Genomic DNA, 20279 nt, shown 5'->3' with positions numbered 1-20279 from the left:
GCTTCGCCATGAAACTATTATTATGCCATGTAGCAATACACATTGCAAGTCAGAATGTGTTTATTTATAATCACTTTTTCAAAATAGTTTTTTCTTTTTTCTACACTGCAGTCCAATTACAGAGCCCTCTCTCCATATCATTCTTGCACAGTACATTGCAAGCACTAATCTAAGATGATGCATTCAAAAATTAAGTATCGCACAATACAAAGTTTCCTTTGTTCAGAAAGATTGGACAGTTCTTTATGATTGACAAAGTACATGAGTAAGTAGTCTTTTTATAAATTCTAATTTATTTAATAAAAATACAAAAATATAAATATACATATATAAAAATATCAGGATGAATCAACACACAGACATTTTTAACTCAATAAATATGGCAGTAATATTAATCTTTTTAAAGTATATTTTTGAGAATAAGTTACAATGCAGATGCACACTATCCAACATAGTAGGAAAGGTAAAGCAAGGCAATTTAAAAATATGGAGTTTCCATGTAATTATCAAAGGCGCAAAAAGCCTTTTATTATATTTTCATTCCCTATAAAACCCTTTCATAAGAGGTTTCTAGGCAGAGAGAGTGGGTTATAAGGTTTTTTTTTAAATTTCAATCGTTCATATTCATTCACGTTGACTTATTGATTAAGCAAACCCTTACTAAGACAACACCTATTTTTTGTAAATTTTTTATTCCCAAGTAAGAGAGTAGGCCACTTTATTTATCTAGGAACATAGACATGAATTCCACTAACACTGACCAGGTAACAGATTACTTTGTCAGTCTCTATCACTGTCTTCTCCACCATACATATCTGCTAGCTTTTTAAAGCGTGGTCCCCAGTCACTGAGGTAATCATAGTCTTGGTTGCCTTCTGTGGTAAGTGATTCCAGAGAGCTAAGTGAATTTGCTATGGAATCATTTCCTTCGTAGGCATATGTTGCTAATGAATCATAAGGAGGGGCAGCTGGGTCTGAATCATTTTCCTTTAACCTTCTATGAATAAAATCTTGAACATCGATGTTTTCCCAAAGAGGTGCAGTCCGCCTTATCTGAAATATTGTTTCTGGGATAACATCTCTTCTCATCTTACTTTCTTCCCTTGCTTCTGGATTTCTCAGCGTGCCAATGTCAAAAGCCTGGGTGTCTTCTTCCCCACCTCCTTCATCATTGTAAGTCACAATATTGTCCCGAACATCATCTTTCGAGATGATCAAGGGCTCTTTCTTCCTCTGTCGTTTGAGAGCCGTAAACAAGACAACTAATACTAAAAGGAAACAAAAAGTGAATGAACAAATGGATTGTTAGAAAGTAAATAAATGAGGCAAAATTTTACCTCATCTTTTGCCCTGGCAAGGTTTTAAGGCTGGAATGGGATTTGTAGTAGGAATGTCATGATAAAATCTATCTCCAAGTTAATAAGGGAAAGTATTAATTATTTGATAGCAATCAAAAACTTATTATTTTTTAAAACTTATGGGAGAAATTATCAAAATATTTTGTATTTTAAATCAATTTGTAACTAAGCAGAAGTTGAAAAGTAAACAATATGATACAATATTATCCTACAAAGGTTTGATTTTTATTTTAATTTTGTAAGTGCCATCTTTTTGGTAGTCACTAAGGGTCCTTTCCTCAAATGTAATTGAATCTCCTTGGCAAAAGCTATTCACACTCTTGAAAGCTCATGATTTAGTATTCCCAAGTGTCTAATTCACTTCTGAATATGGGATCTACAGGTCCATCTGAAAATAAGAACCTGAAGACCTTAAGCTATCAATATAATTGACAAAACTACTTTTGCTTCAATGACTGGGAGAATTGAAATCCAGTCTTTGTTACTAAATGCTTCTTTTGAAACAACTTGATCCTCTTGGTTTATGAAGTGCTAGTTGAATAACTCCTTCTTCTGAAAGAGGTAAGGATTGATATAAAAAAGAAGCTCTATAAGGGGAGATAAAAAAATGAAGTCAGGATTTTGTGAATACATTCTGGTGTCTCAATGCTATTGATTTCAGTAGCAATTCTTAATGCATAAGTGCATGTAAAAATCTGACTCTCTCTCCAGTACCTGGAGTAAATAAGAGAGGCCAGAAAGACCATCTGTCAATGAGACATAACAATGATTGCTGAACCATAAATTACAACAGTGCTGAATGATTTAGTTGAGTCCTAAGAGCGAAGTTTTTACTCTGAATCACCTGAGTACTGGTGAATAAAAGCTAAGATTTGACATGCTGCAGGTAGGGAGAGGGGAATAGAGATCTTCCACATGCCATGATAATATGTTGTGAATGTAAAATTAATAAAAATATGTTCCATTCTGTATTGTTTGTGTTTTCTTCCTTGTATCTGTACAGAGGCCTTTCTTTTCATAATGCTAGATGAGGAACACTTTAGTAAGTTTAAGAACTCCATGTAGGAGAAAAAGTAGATCACTGAGTGGTTATTATTAAGTGTCTTTCACAGCCTGGTACTTAGTGTGTCTCACTTATGTTGGGCATGTTGACACCAGTTTACTATTATAACACACTACCTTGTTGAAAAATAAATAAGATGCTGAGTATCACCCTAGCTGTAGACTAAAAAGTCTGTTTATATACTCCACAGCCACATGTTTCTTTGACTTTACATATGCCGGCAGCGCTAAGCAGAGCAGGGCCTCTAACCCTGGGGCTGAGACATGAAGTGGTCACTTGTTCTGCACAGTAATGATCCCTGATCCTCTTCTGAGTCTCATATTCTGTTGCTTTGGGCCTAAGGCACATTTAACTTCAATAAGTTCAAAGTTTAGTACGGATTTGTTCAATCTTTGCTAAAGCATTGCAGCCAATCAGAGCAATGTTTTCATTCTGAGCGAGTAAGGGCATGTGTTTCATGCTCCTTTTTTTCCTGCTCTTGTTGGGGCATACAGGATGGCTTTAAAGATGCAAACCTTGTTGACATGATGATAAGAGCTGAGCAAGGTGAAGAGCTAGGTCTGGCAGAGTTTGAACCATAATTTTCTCCTGAGAATTGTGCCTTTCAAGTTCTGCCTCTCAGCAGACTATCAGAAGATTCCCTGGCTATGCCTGGGTAACATCCTGGGAAAACCAAGGGGGCTGATGCTGAAATCAGGCCAGCAGCAATTCCTGAATCTAAGCAGTTTATCAGTTTGTTAGAGCTCAAGTATTCTCCCTGTCTTAAGCCCAGTACAGATACAGTTTATAGATATTACCCTTCTTCAAATACCTATAACAAATATTAGGAGGATCACAAAGTTATCTTTAATCCAGGGTAAAAACTGAAAGAAAAAAATCCCCTTATAATTATATAAACTAACACCTGTAGCTTCCCACTGACCCCTTTGCAAACTATGTTTGCTAGGACAGGTGGAAAAGGAAAGAGGTTTTCTGCAGAGTTTTACTGGAAAGTAGAGGTGTTGACACTTCTCTTGCAAAACATGCAAGTTGAAATTTTTATGTTCTTAACACCAGATAATGAGCTAACATTTATTCTACTTCCTTCATATGTAACTACATCTTTCTAATGCTTCTACCTTCCAAACACTTATATTACTTCTGTTCTCATACTTATTAAATCAGCCGGTCTCACTATCACTTGCAAAAAATTGAATATTTCTATCCTATGCTTTTGAGCTAAGTATTTTCTGAACAGAAAAAACCAAAACCTTTCATCATTAAATAGCTAATATAATTCATAACATTTAATTGTTGCAAAACTTAGCACTCCACTTCAGAAATATTATTTTAAAGTTCTGGATCTAAATGAAGATTTGATTATGGTATTAACATTACTGAAACAAGCATGGTAACCAAAACTGACCCTATATTTTCAATTGTATTTAATTCAAATATCACAGTCTTACTCTTCTCACACAAACTTCTACAGAGTAACAATGATATATTTCTGCAGGGTCATGTGAATAAGGGTCTTAAGAATATCAGGCCTCTCAAAGTGACTAGATCTTTGTCTGGTCAAGTAAACATCTCATCACAGGTACCTACTTAGCAGGATGATGATGCAGAGGAGAATGGCCACCAGTGCCCCCGTGCTGAGGCCGGCAGGGAGCAGCAAGGCCTCGGCGCTGCAGGACTGCATGTTGCCCCGGCTGTCACAGGCACACACGCGGATGGTCAGCGTGCCCGTGCTGCTCTGGATCGGGTAGTCGTTGTCAAATATAATGATTGGCAGAAGATAGGTACTTGTCTTACTACGGCTGTATCCATTTCTTCTGGTCATAATTCCTGCTGTGTTATCTAAAATGGAAACACAGAATCGATAAATGTTTCTGAATTAAGTTTTATGTGACATTGTGGAGGGGGACGTTGGGGTCAGCACTTACCTTTGTTGTCCACAACAGAGAAGTTTGGGTGAACAGCAAATTCTGGCACCAACTCAAAGAAAAATTTGTGTCCTCGAGGAGGCTGATCTTTGTCAATTGCACTCACAGTCTGTATGAGCTATAAAGAAAAGAGTATTTCATGCTATTTTAGAAATCTTGTGTTTCAATTCTCTGTTTTTCATGTCCTGTAAAAATCCAATGAATCTCTATCTGAAGACAAAAACTGATGTCCTAAGCCAAATATTTCCCACATAACTACAGTAGAGGTTACAGTAAACAAATTATTTTATGGTTTAAACACATAACAAAGGATGAAAAAGGGTCCAGTCCTCACTGCAGAACAGCCATGTACTTTGATTTGTACTCAGTATCTTGCAGTGATACAGAAACATTTGCCCTTCTGAATAAGCCATAAACCTCCTGTGGCTTCATGTAGCAATGACAGAGAGTGCTGTGTAAACCAGTTGTTAAGTGGGTCTAATTCTCAATCCACCTCATCTGCTCCTGGCGATAAATTGGAGTACTGCACTGGCAGGATTCTCGGTTCTTCTGGGGTAATAAAAAGAGAAGCTTTACTCCCTCCTAAATTGAAACCTCTGGCTGGGGAGCTTAATAGCTGCCCTAACAAGGCCACTCCAGCCCAGCTGGGAAGGAGTGATAATAGTGCCAGAATAGGGTCAGAGTAGAATGGGCTGAAAAAAAGAGAGGCTTCAGCAGTACCTCTGGATTGCATAAGGTTTCCTGTTGCATCAAAGCGTGCAAATGTAGGCACTCGCATTTGTGTAGACACACATAAATGCTAACAATTTGACTCTTTTTTAAATCTATCTGCTGCTGGACTGGCAGAGAGGCTAAAGGAAACATCTGCAGAACTGAGGAAGGAAAAATTACATGGGAACAACTGTGGTTTGTGAATTCACTTGCAACATTTAACACCGTTCCACACTGCGGAGTCACAGTAACTCCAGAAAGCTCTGTGAGTGGCTGTTCTGTCATTTGCCCTTCCTGGTGAGTGTCACAGTAGAGAGTAACCCGTAGTCCACCTTGGCTTGCAAGGACAGGTTTGGATTCAGTCACAAGATTACAAAACTGGTAGCACAAGAATAGGAGTGAGTCTCAATTAAGGATGCTATAACTCAGTACAGGTTCATTCCTATGGCACTTAAAGGCAGAATGAGTTCAGCAGCCAGACATTTTTCTTTCAAAGCCAAGAGGGAGCCAATGACTGTTCTGAGGTTCAGATGTTTCCAGTGTTCAGGGTGTCTTGAAATCCCACAGATATCAAAGCCACTTGTTATCAAAGACTTTGTTTTTCTCTCTTATTTCCAGAGAAGGTACAGCTTGACTTCTTCCAGAAATACAGTAATTGACAAGTAGCATTAATATGATCTGTAAATGTTGTGCCAATCAAATAAGGAATTCCTGTTTCATATATACTGTCTCAGAACATTGACCTTAATGGGACTTGAGGATACAGTTACATTTTGGAAGGTATTTAGTATCTCACAGAATGAATCATTATCTATAAAAGTAGTTTTTTTCTATTATAATTCATAAACTTGCTACTGCTAGTAGCACCACAAATATTCGACCCATTTTTTCTAGTTAACTTTGGATAATTTGATTACAATTAATAATATTGAATTATAAAACAACAACAACAAAAAAAACCCCAACCCCCCCAAAAAAACCATAACAACCAAACAAAAACAAAAACAAAAAAAAAAAAAAAACCAAAAAACCCATCAAAACACAGAAACAGTTGAGGGGTCTGAGTTTAGCTCATTCACTTTCCAAGCTCCTACTAAAAAAGCACAATATATTTTTGAATAGTTTCTTTTTATTTTTGAGTTATATTGAGAAACTTGAATGTTAATTTGTAAACATCAGCCTTGCACAAAATGATATGACTATGCTCAAAGCAGGATTATGAAGTTTTTCTAAGTGTAATTAGAGTAATAACTACATATAAAATCTCTTCACTTTTAAAGCATTTAATGTGCATCGATCTTTTGATTTCCTTTTTTAAAAATAATTTTTAGCTGTTTCACAAGATTAGTCAAATCCTTGTTTATGGTCAAGGATCCTGTTTAGAGTGTTTCTACACTGTAGTTTATGTCAATAACTTTCCAATATTCAGTTGCTTTTGTCTATCCTGTAAACTGCTTCTGAGAGTTTTAATACAGAAAGCAAGACCAGGATTTGGTTTAATTTTAGTTTTTCACAGTTTAAAATATGCTAAAAAAACCCAAATATTTTGAGTGGGCTAAGACACCAAATTTAAATGAGAAAATTTTCCTTTCACATTAGCACAAGTTTGAAAATACAGAAGAAATACAAAAGTATCAGGGAGAAGAGAGAATTAGAGTAAGTGACAACATTTGTGTGGTTTACAATTACTTGCTGAAAAACTCAAGGAGAAAATATCCTGCTGCAATAACTATCAGAAACTGTAGCTGAAGTATCTTGGGTCTTTTTAAGATGTAATCATTCAGTGTTTGTAAGGTTTAAATCCCTTCATGTGCAAATCACATAGAGAAATACAATTGTACCAGGCAGAGAAGAATCTAATTACAACAAATAATTATTGTTGAGGGTAAGGTTGAAGAAGAAAAAACCCAACCTCATTACCTGATCTAACAATTGGCAACCTAAATTGAGAACCAGCTGTTTGCCTAGCAGAAAAAAATGGGAGATTAAAAGAACAATGAGAAACCATGATTGCAGGTGAATTGTTCCAAATGATGAACAGGTGAAAGGAAATGAGAAATCTTATCTAATTAAGGATTTTTCTTTTTCGGTTATACAGCTGTAAATAAAAGACAATGATTTCAATGATAACCACCAGAGAAATGAAAGTGATCTGGTGATTTTTAAGTATCTCATTTATATGAAGAAAAGCTAGTACTCTTTTGTGTACATTTTGTGATTTAATTTAAGAAATATATTCACCCATTTTGATGCACTTATGGACATTGAGTTATAATCACTTTTCATCAGGACTTGAGAGCAAGGTCTCTGATGCTGTAAGATTTATGATGGAAGAGTTATTCCAAGAAAATTACTTTTACTCGAATATATTTTAATCAGATAAAGCTTAGAGAAAATAAAACCAGTCTCATTATTTTCTTTCTTTCATACCTTCCCATGTGAATGAGTACATTTTAGAAAATACAGCAGTATTGTCACTATTTTGAGGGCTGCCTATGCGTGTGCATGAGTACCTCTGTGTATTTTAAAAAAAAAACAGTATCATACTCTTGACACTCTTGAGTGGATCTTAATAGGTCAATTCAAATTTTTAAAGTCACTTTTCTTTGAGGGTAATGAAAATTTAAGCATAGGCATTGACATGAAGTTTTCTCCTTTACATTCAGGACAAGATGTTTGCAGCAGTTTGACAATGTTGACTGAGTAACAAGAAGAATTATTCCCCATAGAAAATTTCTTCATGATCTTGGGACCAGTGCTCATTTAACCATGCTCTTTAGCAGTACTCTGACAATGACTGGTGTCTTGGGAAAGGTGTTCTTTGATATCTTTATCATTGACATAGGCATTGAGATCAAGCGCATCCTCAGCAAGTTTGCAGATGACCCAAGGCTGAGTGGTGTGGTTGACACAACTGTAGGAAGGGATCTTGTCCAGAGAAACCTGGGAAATCTTGAGAAATAGACCTATGAGAATCTCACAGAGTTCAAAAAGTCCAAGTACAAGGTTCTGCATGTGGGCCAGGGCAATCCTAAACAAAAGCACAGAATGGGAGAAGGTGTCATTGACAGTAGCCTTGCAGAGAAGAACTTGAGGGTTCTGGTGTATGAAAAGCAGGACATGAGCCAAAAATCTGCATTTAGAGCCCAGAAAGCCAACTGTATCCTGGGCTGCATCAAGAGGAGTGGTCAGCAGGTCAAAGGAAGTGATTCTGCTGCTCTACTCTTCCTTTGTGAGATCCCACCTGGAGTGCTGAATTCAGGTCTGGAGTCTTAACCATATGTGGGCCTGCTGGGCCCCAAAGTGGGGGAACAAAGATGGTTAGGGATATGGAGCACCTGTCCTATAAAGACAGGCTGAGAGAGTTTGGGTTGTTCTGTATGGAGAAAAGAAGGCTCTAGAGACATCTTATTGTCATCCTCCAGTACTTTAAGAGGGCTTATAAAAGAGTGGAAGATTGAATTCTTACATAGGCAGATGGGGATAGGAAAAGGCAAAATGATTTTTAACTGTAACAGGAAAGATTTAGATTAGATATTAGAAAGGAATTCTTCACTCAAAGGACAGTGAGACACTAAACCAAGTAGCCCAGAGACACTGTGAATGATCCATCCCTGGAAGTGTTCCAAGCGAGGATGGATGGAGCCCTGATCAACCCAACCAGTCTAGTGGGTCACATTCCTGGCCATGGCCAGGTTGTTCCAGGGTTGGAACAAGATGGTCTTTAAGGTCCTTTTCAATACAAATAATTGTATGATTCCATTATTCTATTTATTTCTTTCATGATGAAGACAGAGATTCTGCTAAAGGGTTTGGACCTATTTTCCACTGAAATAATTTTTTTTTCAAGCATTGAAATACTTCACTTGTAATCCTGTTTCATATTGCTTTGTTTGTTCAACCTGGATGCTGTGATTTTAGGACTTGCACCACAGTCAAAACTATGACTGTGGTTTATGTTCAGGCTATTTTATAGTTATTCTTACTCATGTCTGGAAAAGCGGTTGGGGGTGAGTGGACTGCCTAGAGATACAGATTCCTTTTATATATCTCATACATCCTTAGGCAAAGGCTGCTCTTCAAGTTGTTTTAAAGACAGCAAGCAAGTAGATGCTAGGTGGGAGAATTCTGAATTAAGAAGGGTTTCTGTGCACTTCAGAGCATGCTGTTAGTGTTCCTAAGGCTGCACTTGTATACACAGAAAGCTGCACAAGTAGAAGACTTTGGTTGTAGGCTCAGCCTTGGGAATGCCTTTAAAAGAAATATAGGAACCATTAAAGCAAATGTTAAGCTCTATCAGCACAGAGGTCAGCACCATCTGGACACTTTTAAGATGGGCTTTTCAGTGTGTGCTGGCTTGGCATGTCATGCAAATAAATGGCTGTTGCACCTTGGCTCCAGGGTGTACTCTTTAAAAACTACAGCCACATGCTTCGAAAAGTTCCTTGGAGAAACATGAACAAGATGAAGTCCACAGGTGGCACAGACAATATATTTTCAGGTGAAACATTTCTACTAATAAAACAAAACCTGAGACAAATGGAATGTTTACAAAGAATTTTGCTGATACTTCTTTTCAAAACAGTAGTGCAATGGTGGTTGTTTTATTTCTACACCTTTTCCTTTTTCAAAATTACTTCTTTCAAAATTCACTATATATGGTGAAAAATAATGTCACTTTCACAGAAATTTAAAGATGGTCAGTGTTGTAGATTGCCTTTCTGAAGTTTAAATACAACAAGATTAACATATAGCATAAAAATTGTACTTCCAGTCACAACGACCACTAGAGAAAGATATTGCTAAGGTAGAGAAACAGTAACAACTTCTGAATTTTTGTTGTTTCTGTATGTAACAGAAGGAAGGAAGAGGCTTTTAATACACTTGAAGCATTTGGGCTTTCATTTTTAGTTATATCACGCTCTTAATTAAACCTGGTTGTTGTACAACAGAGAAATATACTTTAAAGTATCTCTAAGCGCTTGAGAAAGAAATGTCTAGGCAATGTTAGGGTTTGTTTTTGTTTAACATTTTTTAACAAGTGGTATAGAAGAGAACAGAAATTCTGGATCTTAAAGCACTGATTTTTTTTTAAAGTTATTGAACTTGTTTGGTGCTGCAAGTGTTTCTCTAGGAATCTGGAAAGACCTCACCACTTTGTATGCAATAAAATATGCAGAAAAAAGTCATGTGAGAGAAACTATGAATGGCAATCATGAAAACAATGTGTGCGAATTTTACAGGGAAATGATGGAAGAATCGCTTTTTTTCTCCTATCCTTTCTTGATCTTGCCTCTTTTCCTGCCTGTATGATCACAACTTAACCTTGAATGTATTACTAACAGCAAGCATAAATATGTGGGACAAAGGTTATGTAAAAGATTTGATGATATGGCCCATAGGAGCGCTTCAAAATCAATCCAGCTGTCAGTGGATGCCCATCTTGTCATTATGCAGCCTGAGTGATCACATAGATTTTTACACATAGATTTTTATTAAGCTTAGACACATTTCTAGGCTATACCCCTGTAAGGTGCTAGCTGCAGAAAACTGCCTTCATCGCGCATGTGCAAGCTTGAATAGATGTCTGCCACTTAACAAAACTTCACGTTCAGTAGCGCAAAGCAGTTTGGTTTCCAGATCTTGGCTCTGTTCCACAAATGTGTTGGCAGTTTTATGCAGGATTCAATGCTTATCAAAAGTTGGAAAACTCTCACTTCAATTCTTACTTAAAAAGACAGATTGTTAGCATGGGTCTGTCACTAAAATAAGCCAAAAGGTGTCTACCTAGTGAAGCAGCTACAACGTATATAACATCATGACTGGTAATTAGCAATGAACTCTTGAGCAAAAGTGATCTCTCTCTGCTCTATTTTAAAAAGAGAGGGAGGGTATGGAGAGTAGCAAAAAGAAAAATCAGCCAGGTCTCTGAAGGAGAAAACAAACTTTCTACATTCTGATGTCTGAATGCCTGTGAATGACAGGAAAGAATATTGCCTCAGAGGGGAAAAATAGTGACCCAGGTTGTTTTGTTGATGGATGTTGAAATTAGATAAATTTTTGCCAACAATAAATGATGCAATAAACTATGGAGCTAAATTTTTACCAAAAAGTTGTTCAGCTAAATCAGTCTCCTTCTCAAGTATATCTTCCTGGTTTCCATGGAGAGTACTCATCCTCTAATCCAGCTAAAAAACCCAATTAATTCCTGTGACAAGGGTATGAGAGAGCTTGTACTAAAGCCTTCCCCACAACAGTCCCTGGGGCTCCAGGATTAGGGGTTTCTAAATTGCACAAGAGAAAGTCTGCTCCCTATGTTTCTTTAGCCTGTGTACTAGCCAATGGGATAAGATTCTCATGGTGACAAATGTGTTTCAGGCTAATGAGCATAAATTTTTATTAACCTTTTGTGATAAGGTTTTTCCCCATTGTTGCTTGGAGACAAAAGAGAAGGAGAAAGTCTAGAATTTTCTTTCCTCTGACCCTCCTAAGCTATCTGAAAACCACAAGCAAAGTCTCTAATATCTATTGATGCTGAGAATGAGTAATGGTGGCAGAGAAAAATATTTGATCATTCTGATGCTTCCTGATGCACCTGAGACTTAGAGAGCAGTGTGACTAATAACTGGTCCCAGTTAAAAAAAAACAAAACAAAACAAACAAACAAAAAACAAAAACAAAAAACCCCACACAAATAAACAAACAAAAAAAAACCCTAAGTATATTTATCTTCTCAGTCTGATTCTTTTGTTATGTTACCATTACAGAAGCAGTGCTGTGATGTGTAAAGAAGCAATAATGGTTATAATAAAAAAGCTTGTTTAGGCAATCTCTAAAATAGGTTGGAATAGTACTAAATGAACACATTTCTATTTCTCTTATAATATATAGGGACTGCTAGACATGAGCAATATAGGTTCTCTGGAACTTAGCACCCTTGGCCAAAACATTCAAGTTCATATTTCTATATTCATTGCTATTTTAAGCACCAAAATAAAAGTTCTGTCATGTATTGAAGGTAGTCTCTCTTCTGAAATACTAAGTCAATTACACATAAATGTCCTGATACGAACTCAGATACCTCTCTTGAAGACCTCAGCTGTTAACAAATAGAAAACCAAAATGGATCCCCCTTTTTTCTAGCTACACTTGCTGCACATTCTATTTCTAGTATTTTTGTGGGATTTTCCAATGAGGAAAAATAACTGTAAATTAGATGTGTAGGAGGTCTGGAAAACAACAAGCATACCTATCTAAAGGGTCTCTGTCATATCTGTTATTAGGTAAGCACAGAATTTACCAGAAAGATAAATGATACTTCATACATTCATGGATATTTCACGAAGTATGATAGACTTGATGGAAATTGGATTAAGGAAATTGACAGCCAGTATGCCTGGACTGAACTTCAAATATATGACAAAACCTGTGCTTGCTGGTTGGCAAAATTGCATAAGATTAATTTAAATTAGATCTTAATTTCTAAGCTTTTGAACCTTTCTTTGTGTTATGCAAATAAAATAAATTACTCATGTTTCTACCAGTCATCACACTGAGATTTTAAGATTTATTTACCTCAATTTTGTCTTTTGTAATGAGACATTGTTACCTTAACAGAATTTGGGTTCTACAGCAGCTGTTTGAACTTAATGGCTAGAATTATCTGAATGCATTCAGCATGAAAAAAACCAGCTAAAAAGTCTTAAAGTAAAACTCTATGGGTCTAATAGCCAAAAGCTAGGAGAATTTTTATACTTTCTGTAAGATTTGAACTGTATTGTTATGTGGCAATTTATGTCACTGGTTAAGACAGGATGATGTGATTACAAACCTTAGTTGTTGTGAAAAGCACTCTTTTTTCATTTTTCTGGTATGATAATTCCTCCTACTGTTTTAATTTAATTCATCACTTCCTTTGATGTGTATATTCATCTATTTATATAATTTACATGAAAAGTAGTAAAACTTTTTTTTAAAAAAAAGAATGAAAAAATTGTCAAATACCTCTTCAAAGGGACGTGACTTTTTAATCAAAGCATTCTCTTCCATCTTAACCCATTTTGCCTGAATTCTGATATTGTGTTTAATGAATGAAAAATAAATAGAATCTTATGCAGTCTCCCCACAATCTATTGTATCCCCTTTTTCTCCTTTTTTTTTTCTTTTTGTATCTGTTAAACAATTCATAAAACATCACTTGAATTGGATCTGAACTGAGCAAGAGCATATGTTCTTGCTCTGCATAGAATTTTGCAATACCTGAAAAGCTAAACTCATTTCAGGTACCATCTATGCTACCTTCAGTGAAGCCTCTGTGATTTAAATAAACACTAGTAGAAAATCAGGTAAAACATGAGCATGATTCTTGAGCCGTATCCATATCACTCATCTTTGTAAAGTCTTTGAAGAGTGCATGGTCACTGTGCTCTAAAGAAAAGAAAAATAGTATGCATTCTGATCCTTTCCACATATTTTCTGTGAAGCCAGACAGTTTTGTCTGGATGATGACAGCCTAAAGATACTGAGACATGAGGATAGACCTAAGCTGTTCTTAGGGTTTCATCCTGGATTGTCTCTCCTAGACTAGGTACCCACACATATTTGTGCTAGTGAAAATAATGATGTCACCTTTTTTCTTCCAAAAAAATTAATCAGTCTAGAGAAGAGGGTCATACATGAGCCATTTTGGAGAGATAATCTTAAAGTACTCTATCTGCTGCTAAATCCAGTTCTTTTGTAAATACTTTCTAAAAATCTTCACAGGATTTAAAACTTAAGGACTGACTGGCATTAGCATAAATAGATGATGTAATGGCAGTAATATTAATTTTCATAATATGCTGGCTCTGAATTCTGTTGATTTATCTACTTAATCAAATCCAAATTATCATTTTGTTTTATCTTCATTTTTTTTTTCTTGTCTATTGGAATTTTACAGAGTTCTGAGCTCGTTTAGAAAGGAATATATATTACCTTTGACCAGACTCGACTCAATATCAGACTTAGTTTTTACTCACAATGGAAACAGTTGCATTGTCCTTTATTTTTGAAAAAAATTGGTTTACACATCATCTTAACTGAGATATAATAAAGATTTTCCTGCTTCATGTACTTGAAGGTGTTGCTACATTAACTAAGCCAATGATAAAAATCCAGAAATAAATTGAATTATTGCACAATATAAAGCATTTTGTAGCATTATGCAAAACTATTTCTGAAAAATATTTTCTGATATTAGAAATTAAAAACCATCTTAAAGTACCATTTTTTATTATATCCTGTGCTATTGTATTAGGATATTATTCTTTATCTTTTATGTTCTTTTTTGAATCAAATTTTTTTGCAGAAGATAGGAAATGAAGAGGTTGGGTTAGTCTACTGCTGTTCAAACTAATATGTTGAAGTCTTCATGATGGCACTGCAGGATAATTTCCTTATAAGTTCTTTGGTAATATAAGTATTGGTTTACCTGTCCTGCTTTTGCATTTTCACAAACAAATGTTTCATAGTAGTTGGCAAACTCTGGTGCATGATCATTTATGTCTAAAATCCTTATGAAGACAGGTATCTGGCTACTTTGTTTAGGATTATCTGAAAAAAAAATACAATACAAGGACATATTTATATGAAAATAATCTAATACTTTTTTTCAATATATACTAGAAATTTTCCATTTTCTTGATTATACTAAAACAATATATTTCATTTTCTGATGATATACACTACATATACATGAAAGTCCTATTTATAATTGAAACAAGTTTTTTGATTATTTTATATATATATATATATATATATGTATATATAATGTAAAGTATGCTTAAATTGATTTGCATTAAAAACAGATCATTGAGTTGTTATGGAGTTGTATTCTTTATAGCAGTTCAGCAAATAATTTATTGCAAATGTTGTTCCATGGGGCTGAGATGTTAAGAACATTTAACTTTTCAAATCAGTAAAGCAGTAAAAGAGTGTCGGTGAACAACACCACCACCACCAAAGGCACACACAAGCACAAAACCATAAAAAACCCAAGTTGTCCTTTCTCCCTTAAAAATGATATATGCAGGATATGATCATCAATCAATCAATCTTCAAAGATCTCCAAACTGAAAGTATTGCCAGAAAGGTTCCTTACAATATGCATATTGAAAATGTAGTACATGTTTGATTAAACAATGAAAATCATTTAAGAGGAAAAAGTAAAAGATATTAATCTTTCTGGAAATGGTGATATAATTAATCTCTCCATATTACCCAACTCTCAGACTCTTAAGCACATTGACTCCAGGGGGATCTATAGGAGAATAAAGGAAGGCAGAAGAGTTTTTCACTAAAATCAGTCTGTTTCCCCCTTTGATGACTATTGCTTCAGAAAAAAGGTAGGAAAGACACATATAACCTGAAAGTATCTAACAGAATAGTAAAGAATCCAGGTGAAAGATTAAGCCCAGGGTTTACTTTGGATACAGAGGGCAAAAAATTTCCCAAGTCTTGACTTCAAACAAAACCATTTTCTGAGATAAGTTAAATCAGTTGAGATAAAGCATAATTTTTTCTCATTTACAGAGGTTATTCTGACAATATATTTATATGTCAGGGACATTTTTTCTTCTCTTCCCTCAAGGATTTTCCTGAAGACTTAGCTTGGGATAGAGTCAGTCCTTCACTCCTGCACCAAATTATTTTATGTGAATTCTCAAGGAACCAGTTAACTTATCTACTGTATATTATACATGGTTTGGTTGAGCCTGAGAGTTCCTACATTTCTTTGTAAAAAATGGGCAAAAACATATCTTAAAATAATAAATTGGACTTTTCTGTGTGTGTTTAAACATGTCTTGTCTATCAATAATATCTGGATAAGGGCAAAACTAATGAAACAAGGTAGGTCATAGAAGCTGTAGAATTTAATTATTTTCCCAGTTCAAATATTCTTCTGAGATAAATTTTATCTTACTGATTTCAGTTGCTATGACTGTGATGTTGTGCCAGGGAGTTTCTTCTCGGTCAAGTGGCTTTGAGAGGAATAAGGATCCATTTCCTGAGTAGATGTTGAATATTCTGTCAAGGTCAGTGTGCCGATCTACAGAATATCTGTCAAGATACAGTAAAACTGAGCATCACAATCTCCCATTGCAGTCTCCAGTTTAGCTCACAGTCACCTCTAAAACTGTGCTTAATCAAGAATGTTTTCTTTACAATTGACCTAAGCTTTTCCATAACTACCTGCATGCTACAAATACTTAGAAACAATTTTAAGACTAGTGAGGAGGATGAAGAGCAAATTATTATGTGGGTGGTATTTAGATTGATAATTGAAATTCCATTTTAGCTCATAATGTCAATTTTGGAATAATAACTAAAAGAGAATGTTTTTAGATAAGATTTTTTGTAAACTAATTGTTTCTTAGAGAACTCTGTCACCAAAGAATACATATTGCAGACACAAGGAAGTATCAATTTTAAAAATCTATTTTTGAGGTGTCACAAGGACCACAAAACTCAAGAGAAAAATCTTTCAATTACTTGTTCTTTGAGATGAAACTTCTTAAAATCTTGTTTTGTGATACTTGCTCTTGCTTTGTTCTTACCCAGTGAGGAAAAACTTGGTTTACAGCTGTTTTTTAATCAGCCTAGTAGCTGGCAGTCATTATAGGTTAAATTGAGATTTTATACATATTTTACTTAGAAAATATTTTATTTTCCTCCTCCTCTCACACCTCCTACCTCAACACATACTGCTGTAGGACATAGAAAGCTTGTTCAGAAATGCAGAGATCAATTTTCATAATCACTTGCATGGTAAATAGAAAATTTAAGTGCTGTGTTTGTCACTGCAGATAATAATAGCAGTTTGGTAACAATTACAGCAATTTTGCAGCACTGAACTCTTAATTCTAATTGTTATTACTTTCTTGCAGTCATTTTTTATTCAATAGACTGTGATCATTAAATAGTTAAGTTATGGAACACGGATGTTATGTACAGAAATGTGACTGTTATCAAGCATCAGGGAGCAGAAATACAAAATTTTGAATGTTTTAGATAGTATAAAAGAATAATTTTATTAACAGCTTGGTACAACTGCTAGAACATGCTGACAATTAAATGTTGATATATCCTTTCTTTTTACCTGGTTCCTGTAGAATGCTCTTAAAAAGCATTCTCTAAACTTCTTATGGTGCTAATTGTATTTGCCTTCACAAACTCACATAGATATTTCTCTTGGACACTTTCCAAGAGCCCCCATATGCTCAATTACCCAAACAGCCTCTTTCTACCTTGCACTCTCATCGTTCTCTGTTGATCCACGTATAAAGAATTTTATATTGTATAATGGCTTACTTTATTGCATTCTTTGCTATATCTGGGTCTTGGGCTACAACCTGTCCAATAATGCTTCCTTCCTTGGCATCTTCATCTACCTCTATTAAATACCAGGGTCTGCTGAACACGGGAGGTTCATCAATGTCTTCAACAGAAATTTTGACAAAAGCTGTGTCTTTGAATGGTCCCAGCTGAAGAAAACGAGGATCAGGATGAGTGTTGCTTGCTTCTACTTTTAGGGTATATAACACCTTGTTTTCAAAATCCAGATGCTGAGGAGCAAATAATAATAATAATAAAGAAAATTACATCACTTTACAAAAAAATGTGAGTAAGTTTTAAAATCTGAATCAAAAGGTGAAATATTTTTAGGAGCAAAAGCTCAAAATTATAATCAATCTTGGGGAAGATGGAGTATATTAGATCTTATTCTAGACATTAAAATTAAGGATTATTATAGGATCCTTCTGCCTATTAAGTGTTCAGGTTCCTGAAAAGAACAAGGAGGCTTTGAGTTATATAAAAATAAAAAGATAGAAACATGGAACTTTTACTCAGTCTACAGCAAGGAGTTGTGTAAAGTCTTATTTGTCTCTTCTCATGGGCAGTAAAAAGAGTAATTATTCCAGTTCTTAAATTATCCCTGTCCTATTTATCTTTTCTTTACTTTCTTTTATCCATTACCATTTACCTGTGCCTGTTTGGCACTAGAAACAAACCAGACTTGTCCCTGGTCTCCACGTTCTTCAGTAAAAAGAAAATCTGTGAAGTTTATTTTCAATCCATGTGACATTTACAACATGTATATCCATATATGTATATGTAGGTAGACCTTCATAGATACGTATACATAAAGAAGTATATGTGTTTCCAAATATGTTTATAGATTGGTATTTTATTTACAGATAGTTATGAATTAAAGTTACTGATATATTCAATAACACTAAAATCAAAAAACTATTCAGAGTTTAAGAGGCTGAATTCTGAAAAGCAACCAATAAATTTGTCAGACCTGGTATTTTGAATTAAATTTCTGCGAATGTCTTTGTTCTTTGGAGTTTCACTGACATCACGTGTAACAACTGAAATATCACCAAGACTGGACTTAAACCAAGAGAGATTTTAGGTACTGGAGATAACTGTCTATTGAACAGATTAGAGAGTGAGAGTTGTCTCGGACGTGCAAATTCATCAAGCTCCAGGTAAGCCTACCACTCTTGTAAGTCTTAGCACAGCAATCAGCTGATAAACTCCACTGTGAACTGAACCTCTCCAAGTTTTCACTGCCCTAATTTGAAAGTACTGTGTGTGAGAGTCTATATATTGAACAGACAGCAGCCCCTGAAATATTGCTTTATGTGAAGTGACATGCCAGTAAATTTCCCTTGAGAGTTGAAAATAACAGATACCTGCTGAAGAAAGAGAAGAACAAAACTAATACAACAGCTCCTTGGCAGCCTGACCCCTTGTGAGATCTACCCTCCCTTCCCCTGGAAAAAGAAAAATAACCATAACACCTGAAGAGCTAAGTACATACAAAAGAGAGGGAGAAAAAATAAACCTTTTTGACAGTTATAATCCCTTCCTGAGTGTCCTTGTCAGTGATGATATCAAACATGTCTGATCCATCCCCCTTGGAGATGCTATACTCAATCTCTGCATTTTCTCCCACATCAGGGTCATTGGCTTTAATTCTGCCAAGAGGTGTCCCAGGTGGTGCAGATTCAGGAGAGCTGAACTGGTAGGAGCCTAGAAGAGCAAAATCAAACATTTATTGTTTTGAGAAATATATTTTTTTTCTGAATAAAAATTATCTTCAATTTCACCTAGATTTTTTAAAATAACTAGAAGTTCCAAACACTGTAAGAAAAATGCTGCTAGTCATCACACTAAACTTTAAAACAGGATTTGGAGTTGATTGACAAACTGTCAAAAAAATTCAAGTTATTCTTCAAAGCCATATAACACTGTGTTTCTTCTTTGTTTTTTTCTTCAGTTTTAAGGGACAAAGAAGGTGCTAAACAGTGAGATACCAGTTCTTACTCTGATTATTAGCAGTATATTTTTTTTTCTCTAGAAATGTTCCTAGATATATTTAGAAATAGGAAAGGATTTTGTTTTGTTCTCTTAAGGTTGTTCTCAAACAAGAATTGAAGAAATAAGTGAGGATTTTGGAAAGAGACTATAATAGAATAACCTTTTCTTTTAATTATTTTGAAATATATTCCAGTAAGTGTTCTGTTTGAAAATAATAAATTCATCTGTTATTGATAATACATGCTAAAGTCATGGTAAAGGGCATTTGGCTATATCTTAATGATAATTGGTATTACTATTTTTATAATCAGGGTCTTCTAGAAAGAAATCTGATTACACAGACCTTTTACTCTTGCTTGTGCATATGAAAAGTGAATTCATACATATTTTCTGACAACATTAAAAAAAAATCTAATTTCAAAGCCATGCTGTAGCAGAAAAACTATTAATAAATGGATTTCTTTACCAGGAAGAAACAGACATAGAAGATGTTTCCTCACTAACAAGGAAAAAAAAAAATTCAGATTCAGTATTTCCTGTTATTTGCTACCAAGAAAATGTAAAAAAAAAAAAAAATCCAAACTAATCTGATGGGTTCAGATTTTGCACATAACATGCCAGAATCTGATGCTTCTTTTGATCTGTTTTTTCATGTAAATTCATATTACTTTACTGAGTGAAGTAGTAGCATTGGAGAAATACCTTAAGTATCTGACAAAATTAGCACTTAATAAAGTGTACAACCTTTATTCAAAGGATCGGAAGAGGACACATATAAATTGTATTGACTTGTAGTAATGTACAGTCAACTCTCTTTGTTGCAACTACCCTATTCCCTCTATTCACATACCCTTT

The 20279-nt window shown here is 35.0% G+C and overlaps 1 protein-coding gene across 3 annotated transcripts in view; it reads right to left on the bottom strand.

The window, feature by feature from the left end:
• Positions 1-273: 273 nt before the first annotated feature.
• The window catches only part of CDH9 (cadherin 9), a 97857-nt gene continuing 77851 nt past the window's right edge, over positions 274-20279 (bottom strand). Inside the window, exons 6-12 of one of the 3 annotated variants that reach the window (XM_064427559.1) lie at positions 18949-19136; positions 17406-17578; positions 16018-16154; positions 14527-14648; positions 4347-4464; positions 4009-4260; positions 274-1268 (exon numbers count right to left, since the gene is read on the bottom strand). In XM_064427559.1, coding sequence (XP_064283629.1) covers positions 781-1268; positions 4009-4260; positions 4347-4464; positions 14527-14648; positions 16018-16154; positions 17406-17578; positions 18949-19136 — 1478 coding nt within the window. In that variant the 3' untranslated portion in view covers positions 274-780. Of the gene's footprint in view, positions 1269-4008; positions 4261-4346; positions 4465-5066; positions 5969-14526; positions 14649-16017; positions 16155-17405; positions 17660-18948; positions 19137-20279 lie in introns of those variants that run through there. The other 2 variants (XM_064427551.1, XM_064427569.1) reach the window with 2 other exon arrangements.

Source organism: Passer domesticus, chromosome 1 (assembly GCF_036417665.1).
Source record: "Passer domesticus isolate bPasDom1 chromosome 1, bPasDom1.hap1, whole genome shotgun sequence".
NCBI classification, from domain to species: Eukaryota; Metazoa; Chordata; class Aves; order Passeriformes; family Passeridae; genus Passer; species Passer domesticus.
Note: the sequence above shows the minus strand (reverse complement) of the source record. Positions and strands in the feature narration are given on the sequence as shown.